The sequence below is a fragment of the Onychostoma macrolepis genome, chromosome 12 (assembly GCF_012432095.1).
Source record: "Onychostoma macrolepis isolate SWU-2019 chromosome 12, ASM1243209v1, whole genome shotgun sequence".
In the NCBI taxonomy this organism is placed as follows: Eukaryota; Metazoa; Chordata; class Actinopteri; order Cypriniformes; family Cyprinidae; genus Onychostoma; species Onychostoma macrolepis.
The window spans coordinates 24,175,457-24,193,395 of record NC_081166.1 but is presented as its reverse complement, the minus strand read 5'-3'; the positions used below and the strand labels follow the sequence as shown (position 1 = coordinate 24,193,395).

The window sequence follows — 17,939 nt, the reverse complement described above, 5'->3', positions numbered from 1 at the left end:
TAAATATAAGTATAAATGCTACTGTAAAAAGGTTCTTTAACTATATTTGTAATAAATCGAATGGGACATTTTATGTGATTTTACAATAGTTTCTGGAAGTGAAAAAGAACAAATCATCTTTTTCCAAAAACATAAATTGACATTGGCAGAATTCCCTGTGGGATACTTTTAACTGTTTCTTCTTAGTTGTTCTATGCACATTAGTGTTTTATGTTACATCTTATGTTGTCAATTTAATGTTTACTGCATTATTTTTGTGTTGTGTTTTACCATGATTGTGTTTTGTATTTGTGTATGACACTGTGTGCACCTTGTATATATTAATATTTACTTCAGCTTGGGAAAAACCTGCTTGCTGATTAGCTTGATTCTACATGTGGCTTTTTTTGTGTTACCTCCTGTGTTATTTGTTTTTTTTTAGTGATTAGTATTTCAGTGGGTTGATATATTAATATCAGGTAATGAGTATGGTTTACTTTAAAATTTAGGTTCAATCTGTAAAATCTACAGAACATTTTATAGTAAAGTTTTGGCAACCACAACTTTTTTTTATACTGTAAATTTCAGTGATCTTTTTCTTACAATGAAAGAAGAGGGTGAGTAAATAATGACAAAAGCTTCATTACTGGGTGGACTATTGAAATGAACATGGAGATGGCATTGCAAATACGCAATTATTAAATTATTAAAGACGCACTACTCACGCTCACACTGTATGACATCCAGGTTGAACTGCTGAATGGCTCCCATGCTGATCTGTTTGAGCTCAGTATCCAGCAGCATCTGCATCAGTGACGTGGCCAGGTGTTTACAGGCAGACATACAAGCCGTCTGTGCCACCTTACCCTGAGGAACGGCACACAAACACACCGACAAACCGTTAGGACAGGTGTCCTCAGCTACACATGGCATCAGTGCTTTTCTATCTCAAAGTCTTAATTACTTCAGAGTATGAACCAAAGTTAGTATCAGGGTCTGTGCCACTCTAGGAACATAAAGTAATGGCTAATTTAGAAGTATCACCCTAAAATATTGATCCAAGCCCATATGATTTTTTTCTTACATAATCTTCTTATAAAAAAAATTAGCTAATAACAATACATAATTTAGAGTCTCAACTAATAAATTAATACGTATTGTGCCCGTAATGCCTGATTTCACCAATAGCCAAGATTAGATTGAAATAAGTACATTATTTTACTGAATATGCACACTTTAAATATTTCAGACGATATATAATTGTTCAATTATAAAAACATGAAATAATATTTTTTTTATAATATGGTCACTGATCCAGTGACAATGTGCAAGCTATTGTGTTCAACACAATTCTGTATTTTAAGAAAAGCAGAATTATATGTATTTCAATGCTGGTGTGACCATTACCTTGTGCATTGGGAACCAGAAACAGTTACACTAATTACAAAAGTACATCATGATTACTGGTGTGTTTTCACTGCAAAAACACACACAAAAAAAAGCAAATATTGCAGCCATTTTTTGAGAAAAGCCACAGCAAATTCTGACATTTTAGGTTGCACAAATCTGAAAAAAAATTAAAAATAAAGTGAAATCCTGGTGGGATTCATACACACATATATAATATATATATACACAGTCATGGTCAAAAATATCGGCACCCTTGGTAAATATGATCAAAGAAGGCTGTGAAAATTAATCTGCATTATTAATCCTTTTGATTTTTTATTTAAAAAAAAAAAAGGAAAAAAAAAAAAAAATCACAAAAATCTAACCTTTCATTGGATAATAAGAATTTAAAATAGGGGGAAATATCATTATGAAATAAATGTTTTGCTTTAATACACATTGGCCACAATTAACGGCACCCTTTTATTCAATACTTTTTGAAACCTCCATTTGCCAGTTTAACAGCTTTAAATTTTCTCCTATAATGCCTGATGAGGTTAGAGAACACCTGACAAGAGATCAGAGACCATTCCTTCATCCAGAATCACTCCAGACCCTTTAGATTCACAGCTCCATGTTAGTGCTTCTTTTCTTCAGTTCACCCCTCTCATTTTCTACAGAGTTCAGGTCAGAGGACTGGAATGGCCAGCAGAAGCTTGGTTTTGTGCTCAGTGACCCATTTTTGTGTTTTTTTTTTATGTTTGTTTGGATTATTGTACGGTTGGAAGATCCAAACATGGCTCATTATAAGATTTCTAACAGAGTCAGTCACTTATTGATTTTTTTATCTGTTGGTATTTGATAGAATCCATGATGCCATGTGTCTAAACAAAATGTCCAGGACCTCCAGCAGAAATATAGGCCCACAACATCAAACATACAGCAGTATATTTCATTGTACACATGGGGTACTTTTTATCCCTGTGTTCAACAAACCCATCTTGAGTGTTTGCTGCTAAAAAGTTCATTTTTTTAGTTTCATCAGACCATAGAAGCCAGTGCCATTTGAGGTTCCAGTCGTGTCTGATAACTGAATATGCTAGAGTTTGTTTTTGGATGAGCTAGGAGAATTTTATTGAAACCCTTCCGAACAACATGTGGTGATGTAGGTGCTGTTCGACAATTTAAAAAAAAAAAAAAAAACTATTTTCTGCAATCTCTCTAGCTATGGTCCTTGAAGAGTCTTTAGCCACTCAAACTCTCCTCCTCACCGTGCATTAGGACGATATAGACCCACGTCCTCTTCCAGGCAGTTTCGTAACATTTTATGTTGATTGGAAATTCTTAATTATTGCCCTGATGGTGGAAATGGGATTTTTCACTGCTCTAGCTCTTTTCTTAAAGCCACTTCACTAATTTGTGAAGCTCAATTATCTTTTGCTGCACATCAGAAATATATTCTTTGGTTTTTCTCATTGTGATGGATGATTAAGGGAATTTGGGCTTTGTTTTCCCTCCTATTTATATTTCTGTGAAACAAGACGCCATGGCTGGATAATTTCATGTTCATAATCACCCTGGAGTGCTCAAAATTGTGAATATGAATGGGAATATACTTCAGAGATATTTTATTCATAAGAATTTCTAGGGGTGCCAATAATTGTGTCCAACGTGTATTTGAGAAACACATTTCATAATGATATTTCCCCCCATTTTAAATTCTTATTATCCAACGAAAGGTTAGATTTTTGTGCATTTTTAAAATAAAAGATCAAAAGGATTAACAATGCAGATTAATTTTCACAGCCTTCTTTGATCATATTTACCAAGGGTGCCGATATTTTTGGCCATGATATATATACACATACACAAAAAATATTTGGTGTAGAATTAATTTTAAAACAATTTTTACATTTCAAAATTTGCTATTGCTATTTTCCCCCCTGAAACCAAAAAATCATTTTCATTTTTTAAAAATCACTAGCTGCGTTTCCATTACCCTTCAAATTGCGCAAATTGAAATTGTGAATTGAAAATACGCCTAATGGAAATGTGTCAGTTTTGCAAACACTCCCATATATCACAAAAAAATGTTTACGCTCGCATGAGGTGGTTTTTCAGGCAATTCGAAAAAGGAATATTTCACAAAACTGCAAAAAACAAGCGGCTCTCCACGCTGCTTCTGTAAAGATACACGCATACTCCTTTAAGTAAATATAGCCAAAATCCATTAAAATCCCACCAAAATCCACTGCCATGACTTATTGTGAGAGGAAGAAGTTACGTTTTAATCGCATAACATTGGTTAATGGAAACGCCGTTATTTCGCAATACTTTTTTATCGACATTTATAAAATAATCGCTAAAGTTCTGCGCAAAACTGTAATGGAAATGCGCCTACTGTAGCATATATTGACTGCTTGTTTCAATATATTTAAATTGAATGTGAATGGGTCTGTCAAGAACTAAAAGGACAAAAAAGGGAATAAAAGTGGTCCATATGATTCATACTCTATGTTTAAGTCTTCTGATAGTGTCATATCATAATATATCTTTGTTTGATAATATAGCATAAAATAGCTTTGTATGTGCAGCTCCAGTCACCATTCACATTCAATTAATTTTTAAAAGATCAGTCTGGTTATTCTTAAAAAATTCCTCTTTTTTTTGTTCCACTGAGGACAGAAAAACATTGGGTTTGGAACAACATGAGGGTGAGTAAATAGTGACAGAAACGGTGAACTACTTTTAGGTGAATGTATGAAAGTAAGCACATAGATACCTTTGAAAGTATATGTTTATTCATTTCCATAATTCATAAAACCATCCTTAACAACTAAAATCTAAATCAATGGAAGTAATGACGCAAAATGGAGATGACAAAGGTTTTCCATCTCTCGAAAATCCATCATCTGATGGATTTCAATTAAGACACAAACACACGGAAACATCTAGTCTCATATCTACAGCAGTCGTTCATGCAAGCCGACACGCTCAAAATGAGCAGGGTTGTAAAGAGGAAAAAGGTGAAAGACCAGTCAAATCCGGCAATACCAGACGCCAAACACTCAAACACACGTAAAACTCATGCAACAGCTGCTCCACCAGTACATGCTGATAACTAACAAAGAAATGAATAAAAAAAATTCCATTTAGTTATTCTATCCCAAGCAAAAAATTGCAAACGAACCCCCTGTTATTATCAGTGATGATATCCATTAGACACCTCACACTATAAACAAGACTAAATATTTCACTTGTATTATTTTGTGTGTAAGCAACACTCAAGCACCACAACCAATTCTGTTTAACAAGCATATCATAAAAAACACAAAGACAATAAATTCAGAATGCATGGACATTATTCTATATTTCTAGAGATATAAAAACATTTTGAAAATCAGGACTATAAAGCCAGGCCCTCTAAAAATTCTCTGAGATCAAAAATATTAAAAAAATAAATACATTTTAAAAACCACACATAAAAAGATTCTTACATAAATGCAACTATTTTGCACGAAAAATTTTTAACGTTGCACCACAAATATAAGTCCTAACCAGGCAAGAGGCAAATATATATATATATATATATATATATATATATATATATATATATATATATATATATATATAAATAAAACAAATAAAAAAAACCTTAAACCATAATAAATTGTTATTTGAAGTAAAATGAATATTAACTGGAATAATATATTTCAATTAGTTTAATTAATGTACAACGAAAACTAAACCCCAAATTAATCAAAAGGCAGAAAAAGACATAAAACTAATAAAAATGGCAAAAACACTAAATTACTAAAACCTCAACTTAAATTAAAATGAAAACGGGAAATATAAAAATGAAAACTAATTCAAAATATTAATAACAACTATAATAGTATCTCCATGATACTAAAATAACTGATGTGAACTGGATTATTGGACCAATGAGATCTGACTGTGGGCCGAACCCATCACAACGGCGAAAATAAAAACTGAACTGGAAATAGTGATTAACAAAGCCATTTGTCTCATCCCATTGTGTTAAAAAAAACATGCAAGTTTCATTAAAATGTGAGCTGAATGGCTATTATGTTCTAAAACCCTTTTTTGTGCTTTCATCTCTTTCAACCACAAATACAATTTTTTATGGTCTATGTTTACACTAAATCAGCATATATTAAATGAACTGGTGTGAAGTGAGTTAGCTGTGATAACATACAGATTATGTAACATCTGAGTATACTTGACATACAGTGGGGGAAAATTTATTTGATCACCTGCTGATTTTGTACGTTTGCCCACTGACAAAGAAATGATCAGTCTATAATTTTAATGGTATGTTTATTTAAACAGTGAGAGTCAGGTTAACAACAAAAAAATCCAGAAAAACACATTTCAAAAAAGTTATAAATTGATTTGCATTTTAATGAGTCAAATAAGTATTTGACCCCTTTGCAAAGCATAACTTAGTACTTGGTGGCAAAACCCTTGTTGGCAATCACAGAGGTCAGACGTTTCTTGTAGTTGGCCACCAGGTTTGCACACATCTCAGGAGGGATTTTGTCCCACTCCTCTTTGCAGATACTCTCCAAGTCAATAAGGTTTCGAGGCTGACATTTAGCAACTCGAACCTTAAGCTCCCTCCACAGATTTTCTATGGGATTGAGGTCTGGAGACTGGCTAGGCCGCTCAAGGACTTTAATGTGCTTCTTCTTGAGCTACTCCTTTGTTGCCTTGGCCGTGTGTTTTGGGTCATTGTCATGCTGGAATACCCATCCACGACCCATTTTCAATGCCCTGGCTGGTTTTGATGCCCTGGCCTTGACGGTACATGGCCCCATCCATCGTCCCTTTGATGCGGTGCAGTTGTCCTGTCCCCTTAGCAGAGAAACACCCCCAAAGCATAATGTTTGCACCTCCATGATTGACGGAGGGGATAGGCAGCATTCCTCCTCCTCCAAACACGGCGAGTTGAGTTGATGCCAAAGAGCTGTATTTTGGTCTCATCTGACCACAACACTTTCACCCAGTTCTCCTCTGAATCATTGGCAAACTTCAGACGGGCTGTACATGTGCTTTCTTGAGCAGGGGGACCTTGCGGGCACTGCAGGATTTTAGTCCTTCACGGCGTAGTGTGTTACCAATCGTTTTCTTGGTCACTGTAGTCCCAGCTGCCTTGAGATCATTGACAAGATTCTCCCGTGTAGCTCTGGGCTGATTCCTCACCGTTCTCATGATCATTGAAACTCCACGAGGTGAGATCTTGCATGGAGCCCCAGACCGAGGGAGGTTAACAGTTATTTTGTGTTTCCTCCATTTGCAAATAATCGCACCAACTGTTGTCACCTTCTCATCAATCTGCTTGGCGATGGTCTTGTAGCCCATTCCAGCCTTGTGTAGGTCTACAATCTTGTCCCTGACATCCTTGGACAGCTCTTTGGTCTTGGCCTTGGTGGAGAATTTGGAATCTGATTGATTGATTGCCTCTGTGGACAGGTTGTCTTTTATACAGGTAACAAGCTAAGATTAGGAGCACTCGTTACCTGTATAAAAGACACCTGGGAGCCAGAAATCTTGCTGATTGATAGGGGATCAAATACTTATTTGACTCATTACAACGCAAAGCAATTTATAACTTTTTTGAAATGTGTTTTTCTGGATTTGTCTCTCACTGTTCAAATAAACCTACCATTAAAATTATAGACTGATCATTTCTGTGTCAGTGGGCAAACGTACAAAATCAGCAGGGGATCAAATAATTTTTTTCCCCAATGTATCATCTGACATCTAGCTGTCCTGATAGGGTAGTAGGTTAGAATGTGTCATTATGCAGCATTAATAAAGCAGCATTCTGAATTGAGAGACACTCATTATTGAGACCATTTAAGAGATAGATCACCCCCCAAAATTTTGTCCATACAATCAAAGTCAACAAGGTTTTGGACCCCATTTACATTCATTTTATGGGCAAAAATACTCATCAAAATAATTTCTTTTGTGTTCTGAAAAAAGAAAGAAAGAAAGGTTTTTGGAACAACATAAGGTGACAATTTTCATTTTTGGGTGAACTGTCCCTTTAATGCTGTGACTAGTACTAATGAATCTCAAGTAAGAATGGCACACACGTTCTGCAGATACTGGTATCAGCGTCAGACAATAATGGGCAGCAAATCAGGGGCAGCATGCCAATCGATCTGGATTACATTATGCATTGCACGTGAAAAGGGAAGCAAAACAAGGCTGGCAGCAAGTCCACAGAGCTGACAATAACATGCAGTTTTAATGTCTTTTTTTTTTTTTTTTTTTTGCTTTTAAATTATCGTAATTGTTCTCTTCCTCCTCTAGGGTTCGAAGAGAGTCTACTTACCGACATCGCAGCATGATCATTGTTGTTATTCTGAGTTGAAACCCCAAGAAAATAAAACACGGACAGGGAAAGAAAGTATAGCGATAATAAATGGACAGACAAAGGAAAATCAGAAAAACCAAGCATGCCTGGCAGAAAATAAATCAAGGAATACATTCACTTACAGGAAAGATGTTACATTGTAGAGAAACCAAAGCATAACCAACTTAAACTGGAGGTTAAATTAATTTGTTTAAGAGGACAGGGCAGCTGAAGAGAAACGCAAGCAAGCTGTATCGTTCTCAGTGAATGGATGGGCTGGGAGTTGTCTGTGTTGATTATGTGCAGGAATAGACAAAGATTCGATTGGTTTTGGGAACGGACAATGTATGTTTGTGTACTGACACCTATAACACCAAACACGACATTCCTGTGCACTTACGCATTGATTTACACCTAACATCAAACAGTGGAAAGTCAAAAGAGGGGCATAAACTAGAAAACATGTTGGCTCCTAGAACTTCCGCCCAGGTATGACCATCTAAACACCTATAAATGCAACACTGATTGACGCCACACATGCAATAACACACATTACATGAACTCACGGGTGAAGAATGGTCACAAATTCATGGCGAGACTGCGTATGAATAGGATGGTATGGAACTTACTGGAAGGTGTGTGAAGACCTGGAAGGTGCTACGCAGGAAGTTAATGAGGTCCATGAGGTAGCCGCTGGCCCTGCCGTCTGACTCTGCCATGCCCCATTCATAATCAGCCAGCTGAATGAATTCATCAATCTTCTGGTTGAGTTTGGTGTATATTTCTCCTTCGGCTGCATGTCTGGCATCCTAAAAATAAGAAATCATGCATTCAAAATTTTTCTGAAATGTATAAACACTGGTAAAACCAACTACTAAATGATTCCTGAGATGATTTGAAACAGTATTGAAACAATAAATGTACGCTTTTTTATTTAACTTTAAAAAAAAGGTACATTTTCCCTTTCAAATCCAATTCCAAGTTGTAAAACAACATTTGGAAAATTCCTTCAGAAGTGTACAAACACAGATACAACCGATTACCAACAAAATCCTGAGATGTATTTAAACAGTACTAAAACAAATTTTGCAAGCAGTATGGCTGTTATATGTTTTACTTTTGACACTACAATCAAAAATATTTAAATGCATATCAAATGGCAAGCATTTTTTGCAAATTAAATGGTAAAAATTTCCTATCGAATGCAAGATTTAAAAAAAACAGCGAAATGTGGAAAATTCCTAGTTGCACTGGAAATCAATTACCAACTGAAGCAATAAATGTTGCAACCACTAAATCATCATGCAACAATCAAACATAATTTGCATAGATATCAAATGGTAAACATTTTGCGGATCTCAAATGGTTAATAATTATCTATCAAATGCAATTCCAAGTTGCAAAACAACAAAACATGAAAAAAGGTGGGGGTTAATACTTATGCAATGCAGTGTGATCATACTTGAGCAATGCCAACATGCTTCTGCGCGTTTAATGACTGAAAAGAGGTCACCTGATAACACCTTCGTTTTGACCTCTATGCTATCTATGCCAGCTTTTCATGCTACAATTAAAAACATTTTCTAGGCATGTCAATTGTTAAACATGTGGTGGATCTTAAACGGTTAAAAAAAAATCCTTATTGAATGCAATTTTACGTTGTAAAACAACGAAATGTGGAAAGTGGTAGGAGTGAATACTTATGCAATTCATTGTAATCAAACTTGAGCAATGCTAACATGCTGCTGTATGTTTAATGACTCAAAAAGAGGTCACCCGATAACACCTCCGTTTTGATACATTTAACACAGTAGCATCAAAACAAGTGCTGAATAAAGTTTGTGAAGTCTGAGGCGGCTCCTGTCCTGTGCAGTCGATGACAGCTTTACTCTGAGGGAACCACTCCAGACAGCTGCTCTCTGATCACAGTGTGCCCATGGCGGTTATACAGCCGAGTGAAATGTGTAATTAAAGAACATGTCTGTGAATGACTTTTACCTTGAAGGTGGAAAGCCCGTAAAGTCTTGTGGTATGAACCGTTTCCGGGGAAACATTGGTGATGTTTGTGATAAAATCCTCCAGGTATTTACACGCATGCTCCAAATGGGTGGTGTTGATGATAATTTGAACTAGCTGAAAAACATAATAGAAAGGAAAGCGTACGTTATTTTCGAACTGAGCTTCGCAAACAGAATGGGGCAATTAGTCACATTAGCATTACCTCAGTTAATCCTATATGTGGTTTTTTGATGAGATTTTGTAAGCAGCTGCTCAACGTCCTCGTCAGTAGCAGGTTGGTGGATTTACGAAGCATGTCGTCAATCTCGGTTGAGCTGAAATACAAGTTAACCAAGAAATATGCTCAATCTTTGCACAAAGACATTCTTTTTAATTATGTCTCATAATATAATTAGGACACACAGTCGACAGGACACATTGTTAACTCTTGCACGGATTGTTAGTTCATGCACATATATACTCGGTTTCCTCTGACACATAGAAGGTTAAATTATTCTTAACGGCTTTGTCTGGACAACCACATTTTATTTTCTTGATCAGGCGAACCTAAATTTGATTATATATTCGAATGGCAATCATTAAAAAATATTGCACACCATAACAGTGAACTCAACATAATTGACAGTCAATTATTATACTCCTTGACAATAGGTTATTGTAAGGCAAGGCAAGGCAAAGTTTATTTATATAACAATGGTAATTCAAAGTCCTTTACATATAAAAGGAATTAAAATAATCATAAAAAATATAAATCACAACAATAAAAATTTCAAAATAATTAAAACATTTATTTAAAATGAATTAAAAGAGTTAAGAATAAAAATGATTATTCATAAAATACAGTGCAATCAGTTCGGATGTAGCACAGTGCTCATTCAGTAAATGCACAGCTAAACAGATGGGTTTTGTGTCTAGATTTAAATATGCTACTGATTTAGCACATCTGATTTCTTCTGGGAGCTGGTTCCAACTGCAGGGAGCATAAAAGCTAAAAGCAGATTCCCCATGTTTTGATTGAACCCTTGGTATGTCTAATTGACTTGATCCTAATGATCTGAGTAGTCTGCTTGGTTTATATTTAGTGGGCATATCTGCAATGTATTTAGTAGGGCTGCTGCCTAATAGTCGACTAATTGTTAGTCGACCAGAAGAAGCTTGGTCGACCAAAATTTGATTAGTTGCAGAAAAAAAATACAATAAAATAATTTAAAAATCCACAGGCAAACTCACGTAGTTCGTGGCGGACAGATCATTAATGGCGGTAATACAGTACATCAGGCATGACATCCAAACACTCACCCTCAAATCTCAAATATGGCTTATCATCTGATACTAGCAACTTTTCATGGTCACTCAATCTAATGCTAACATAGAGAAATGTGCGCTGTTCAAGTGTCTGTGTGGAAGCTGAACAGTAGCGCTCACTGCAGGACAGATGGAGGCGCCTGTGCGCTCCCTTGCTCTTAAAATACTCCATTTTTGGTCATACAGATAAGAGTAATACATATTTCAAATCTGTAAAGACTCTACGTTTATTTGTGTGCACTCACAATAACAACAAAACACGCTTTTGTAAAATAATGAAAGCAAACAGGATGCGCTTTCTGCCGTCTCGGTCTCTGTGAACTTGAGCGCGAAACTCTGTGTATATCTTTGCCTTACAGACATTAAAAATATATCTATAGAGAGTGAAATGTCTACTTTCAAAAGAACCAATTCAAATGGAAAACAAACACTCTCAGATTATGTAATACGTATGAAACATGCATACAGGCGCGTCCTCTACTGCGGAGATGAGTCAGTGTTGCAGACTTCATCTCTTAAACCGAGAACAAAGAAAGCACTTGTTTATCAAATTATTAAAATGTTAATGCAGCCTCCTTACTGTTTTTCCCTGACACATTCATAATCATTACTTCTGCTGGTGCACTGTGACAAGCTTTATGCATGTGCTTATGAGCTTATTAAGCTATGTAGGCAATTAACGGCTCATTATAATGATTTAAATGGTTTATTAATAAACGTGCGATTAGTCGACTAATGCTTAAAATTGACGACTACTAGTCGACCAGAAAAATCCTTAGTCAAGAGCAGCCCTAGTATTTAGGTCCTAGGCCATTTAGTAATTTATAAACGAGTACTTTAAAATCAATCCTAAATGTAACTGGAAGCCAGTGTAAGGACCTGAGGACTGGTGTGATATGCTCATTTTTTCTGGTTCTTGTCAGAATACCGGCAGCAGGGTTCTGTATGAACTGCAGCTGTCTAATGGTCTTCTTGGGAAGGCTGGTGAGGAGACCATTACAATAGTCCACCCTGTTGGTGATAAAGGCATGAACAAGTTTCTCCAAGTCTTGACTGGAAACAAAACATCTAATTCTTGCAATGTTTTTGAGATGATAGTATGCTGATTTAGTTATTGCTTTGATATGACTTGATAGTTATTGCTTTGATAGTTTTACTGTAGATAAAATACTGACAAGAAAAGGACACTTAAAATAATGTGTCCAAAATGTCCACCACAAAAGAAAAAAAAAATCATCATGATGCATGGAGTTGCGGTGATTGTTCAGTTAGTAAAAAATTGTTTTTAATTTTTTTTTTTAATTTAAAGACCATTTTAATTTTAAAAACACTTATTTAGACTTTAAAAATAAATTTAATATAGATAATGATCACTGCAACTTTTAAAAAAATTTAATTGTTATTTCAGAGTGTGTCATTTTGGGGAAATACAAAATATTTGCAAGAGATTATTATATGGTTTCTCTTGGATAAAATATGATTTTTCTAAAGGAAATTGTTAGAAAAAATTGACTATCATCAATGGACATGAAATTTACCTTTTTTTGGCAATTTTCACCAAAAATTTCAATTTATTTCAGTAGGACGGATCAGAATTGACAGGAAGTGAAGTGGGAGAGAGATGGGGGTGGGACTGGGAAAGGACTCAGTCGGGATTCGAACTCAGGATACCCGTTGCGCAACGACACTGTATGTCCGCTTGCTGCCCACAAGGCTATCGGCGCCAACTGAAATGTACCTTTTAAATTTTAAAATGACTATACTTAATTCAGCTTATTTAAAATATGCGGTACCAGGTCACCAATTTCCTATGCTATGCTAGTTTTTAAGTCAACCATACAATTTTTTGCTCTTTCTTCAGACATGCATCTTTTAAATTTAGAACAATATTTTATGTCCGTTTATTTATTTATTTGCCAAGTAGACATAACACTACTTGAACAAGAAAGAGAAAATTCAAATACAGCGAAGCACTACGGTAGTTGACCTGCTACACTGCTATTTGTCAGATAAATTAGCTTGTTAGCGGAAAGCTACATTGTTTTGAAAACAACTACGCCACTAAGAAACGTTAAAAAATGTATTCAGATCTCTACTTATGTACATTATGCCCCCAAAATGATTTTTCTTCTTCAGAATGCAAAATAATTTATTTTAAAGAACGCCGCAGTCAAAACAACATTGGGCCCCATTGACTTTCATTGTATGGACAAAAACGCTTGGTGAGTAAAGGTGAGTAAATGGTGACAGAATTTCCATTTTTTTTCTCTCTTTAACCAAGCACAGTATGCTTGCTGTCTGCACCCATTAGTACTGACCAGGTCCACAACTAGCCCTACTGCTGCCCAGCACGCTTGTAAGGTGTGAGTGTTTACAGGACACTGCTGGTTGGTGTTGATTTTGCAGTTGGGGACTGTGTGTCTCAGTGTGAGGTGTTGATTAGGAGGGAGTGATCAGGTGGGAAACACTCCATGAAGAGGTGCAGAGGTCGCTCATTATCGCTTGCTTAAATAACAAAGAAACCATTAGAGAGGAGTGTGAAATCTGCAGTCGTTTGCATTGATTAGTGGAGGGACAGGAGGGGAAAAGACTGTGTTAGATATAAGTGCTCTGACAGCCTCATGTGGGTCTCCGCACACTCTTCTCTCTGCTCAAAGCAAAAACTGTTTGGCTGGTATTCTGTGCTAATGCCTGGGCGAGTGCCGGCTCAGCCACTGCACCATTTTGGTGGAAAAGGGACAAAAAGAAGATAGTCCACCGATATACGTTTGACAACCTATATAAAGCCGATATATATCACACCATTCAATTTAAAACTGCAGTTCGTAACTTTTTGGTGTTCAAAATTTACAAAATTTATAAGCGAGTGCATCATTAACCATTTTCCAAACCGTGTTTTTGGCTTATCCTGAATCATTACGTTACACTTATAATGAGTTTTTATATTCAGACTATTTCAGATTGGTACTGGTGGAACCACTGTGGAGTAGCCCAGTAACTGCGTGATTCATCATAGACAAACAGAGAGAAGTAGCTCCGGCTACAGTGTTCTTCCACAAGACGTATGCAGTTCTGTTTATTAACCGCTAGAGCGCCAAATGTTATGGACTGCAGCTTTAAAAGGTGATAAGTAACACATGCAGCAGTGAAATTTATATTTATTTTACATCATATTTATAACCCATTTTCCTCTAAACACTAAAACATTTGGTAAATATATTAATTCTGGGACTATTTTGACATCATACAAGGCACTAATTAGTTCAATTGATTCGCCAAAATGGATTTCTTGGAAAAAATGTGTCTGAATATCCATTAACATATTATACTGACTTCTAGGCATGGGCCGGTATGAGATTCTGACGGTATGATAACCTTAGCTAAAAATATCACGGTTTCATGGTATCACGGTATTGCTATTACAGCTCTAAAATATGTCATTTTTAAATGTCTGGGTAAAAAACAACGTTTTTTCCACTGAACACAATACATTTTATTTTTAAGAAACATATAGAACATTTTGGAATGGTAAACATGTCAGGCTAAATAATTAATATAAATAATTGAATTCTTGTTAATTAAAGTATGTGCAGTCACTTAAGTGAGCCTAAACCTGCAGCTCAACAATAATCAGAACATAAATTATTTTCTGTAAAAAAAAAAAAAAAAAAAAAAAATCCTTCTAAATGAAAAAAAATTACAAATGCAGTCACTTAACCTAAACTTACAGCTCAATAATCAAAAACATAAATCAAAACAATTTCTGTAAAAAATAAATATGCAGTCATTAAACCTGCAGCTCAACAAGGTTTTTGGAGATATGCTCACTTTCTACACATTCATCTTTCAGTCCAAGTTATGAGCGGTGAGGTACAAAGATGTGTGCACATTCACATAAGGAGAGCGCGCGATTGTGTCACACACACGGTCTCTCGAATAACACTCAAACAGTGGCATAGACACCTGAGCCAGCAGTTTGTTTCTTTTTTAAATGACGTGATTTTGAACAGATGTAAACAATGGCAGGAGGCTTAAAAAAATTTACGTGATACCAGCTAAATGTATTGTACTAAATCGCAGAAACGTAGTACTTTAGTCTGCTATTCCCCGCTCTGTGAAGTAACGTGAGGGAGGAAACTAGCTGACGTTAGATAGTTAATTAGGTATGTTATCTGCCTCGGTAGCAAGCCAAATAGTATTTATTTCAACACTGAAACAACCGGCGAATGGGTCTCTGTCTTGATCGAGGGTGAAAGAGGGAGAAATGAAGACGACACAGATATATCGTTTGTGTACGACCTGGAAGTATTTATTTAGCGATCGGCGCCAAAACATCATCTGTACGGAACATCGTTGTGTACGGAACATGATTGGTCTACGTTACCCGAAAAATTCCCATAAGGCAGACTTCGGCTTTTTCGACGGGGGAAAACGTTCTTGAGGATTCACCTCATTCGGCCATCATCCTACACACAGGTTACTCTCACTGACCGCTGGCTGGAGGAGGAGGAGGGGTCGTGTGACTTGTTACGCTCTTCACTGCTCACAATTGAGGGAGTCCTGCACTTTCCGTCTTTGACGACACGTAAAAAAAACTGCGCATACCGCAGGAACGGTATAACGGAAAATTTTAGTGGTTTTGAAACTGTGAATTTTCCAAACCGCAGTATACCTTAAAACCGGTTATCGTCCCATGCCTACTGACTTCCGAATTGATTTCCAAACTAGAAACCATGTGAAAATGAATCAATATTAAAAAAATAATAATAATTAAAAAAATAAATAATAATAATATTATTATATATAACACATTTTTCAATTTAAAGAAAGTAAATAACATGCTGTAAATGTTTAATATCTAAATTAAAAATCACTTGAAAATAAATTAATATGAAAAAAATACTGATATTTATGATATTACACTAATTAAATTATAGACAATAACCATTCATATTTGTTTTACATAGTGCTGTCAAAATGAGCGTGTTAACGCTGGCAATTCATTTTTAAAGCTTAACGGTGTTACAAATATTTGCTTGTAGTGCACTCTTCCAAAAACATGTTTCTGAAATACAGTGGTTTTCAAAACCGTCCTGGAGCACCCCAGCACTGTTTCCCTCATCTGACACACCTGATTCAACTCGTCAGCTCATTCATAGAGACTTTAAGAACTGAAGTGGGACAGAAAGTTGTGAGAAAATATGATGCGTGTCAGATCCACGTCAGTTCAGCAGCGGCAGCTCTTAAAGTAATAGCACCAAAAAAACCTAACCCAGCTGCTGTGATGTCTGTTAATCAAAAGAAAAAAAGGGGGGAAAAAAAGAAAATCAATAACTGTTGTAGCTTTAAGGATTCATCTATATTTAATTTAGAATTTTGTGTTTGATAACTTTATTAAATTTCTGTATTTTCCTACTTGCTGAAGGGCACAGGTAAATGTGACATTTAATATAATGGGTTTATGTGAAGATTGTTTTAAATGCACTTAAATTAAATTAAGTTATTTTTTAAAGTCTAATAAATGTTAAAATTGATAGCTCTCGATTATACTGTAATGTTGAATGGCTACAGTCAATGGTTAAACTTTAAGAGAAAAAAATCTATTTCATAGAGACATCAGAAGTATTGGTATCAGTGACACTCGCCTGTATGTAAAAATAAACAGTGTATTTTTAATATTTGCCAGTAAACAAATATTAAAAATATTTGAACTTGATAAAAAAAATCTAGCAAGTCTGTGTACAGCAAATTATATTTTCTCTCATTTTACATACAATAAACACTGAATATGACACAGTGCATACTTCAGAGGATCTAAAAGTTGAATTCCAAAACTTTGCAAAGTATGTGGCATTAAATATTTCTGAGATATTCAACAACATTTTAATGGATAAAAAATCATCTTTGCTGAATGCCGACAGCATATGAGAAAGTGGTAACACTTTATTTTAGGGTCTCTTAACTAGTTGCTTATTAGCAAGCATATTACTAGAATATTAGCCATTTATTAGTAGTAATTAAGCACATATTAATGCCTTATTCTACATCCCTAATCCTACCCAATACCTAAATTTAACAACTACCTTACTAACTATTAGTAAGCAGCAAATTAGGACTTTATTGAGGGAAAAGTCGTAGTTAATAGTGAATTAGTGTTCCCTATTCTAAAGTGTTAACGAGAAAGTATTCTAGCGCTTACCTTTGTATTATTATTATTATTATTATAATAAAAGTAAAACGCAATAATATTTTTTTAAAATTTCATTTACTTTCTTTGTTTAACAGTCCTGTCTAATAATTTATAAGGCAGTAAACAGTTAAACAAAAACAATAAACTTAATAAAATGGAGAATGAGAGCTCAGGTGCTGGCGTTTTCAGCGTTGCCAAAATAAAAAAAAAGCCTTGCTTTTGACACACATAAACGTAGCAGCTGCTACAATATTAAAAAGAAAAAAGGCAAATATCAGCCGATAAATATCAGCATTGGTGATCCACTGGTCAACCACTAATCTCTGCTGCTGAGCAGTGACTACTCGCCTCGGAGGGACAGTGAGAGCTAAAATCCTCCAGCTATGTGCACTTCTAACCCTCTGGGAAAGAATTTGGGGTGCCAGTGACAAGCACAACACAGACCCCTCACAACGACCAGCCGAATGCCACAGAGCTTAAAGAGAACAAATATTGGCAGAAGAGATGGCTGCAGGGGAGGGTGGTGGTTTTTAAAGACAGTTCAGAACCGTAAATGAGGGCTTCCCATGGAGAAGGTCATGTCACGATAACAGCTTCATAAGCCAAATTCTGTTTCTAGATGTCTTCTTTTTGGTTGTTTTACAACATTCTACATCCAAAGTTGATATT

The 17,939-nt window shown here is 35.6% G+C and overlaps 1 protein-coding gene across 4 annotated transcripts in view; it reads right to left on the bottom strand.

Moving 5' to 3' along the window:
* The window catches only part of exoc6 (exocyst complex component 6), a 57,739-nt gene that overhangs the window by 10,293 nt on the left and 29,507 nt on the right, over positions 1–17,939 (bottom strand). For 2 of the 4 annotated variants that reach the window (XM_058792931.1, XM_058792932.1), the window contains exons 16-20: positions 9,978–10,089; positions 9,755–9,889; positions 8,386–8,565; positions 7,736–7,765; positions 705–846 (exon numbers count right to left, since the gene is read on the bottom strand). In XM_058792931.1, the coding sequence (XP_058648914.1) occupies positions 705–846; positions 7,736–7,765; positions 8,386–8,565; positions 9,755–9,889; positions 9,978–10,089 (599 nt within the window). The remainder of the gene's footprint in view (positions 1–704; positions 847–7,735; positions 7,766–8,385; positions 8,566–9,754; positions 9,890–9,977; positions 10,090–17,939) is intronic. The other 2 variants (XM_058792933.1, XM_058792934.1) reach the window with 1 other exon arrangement.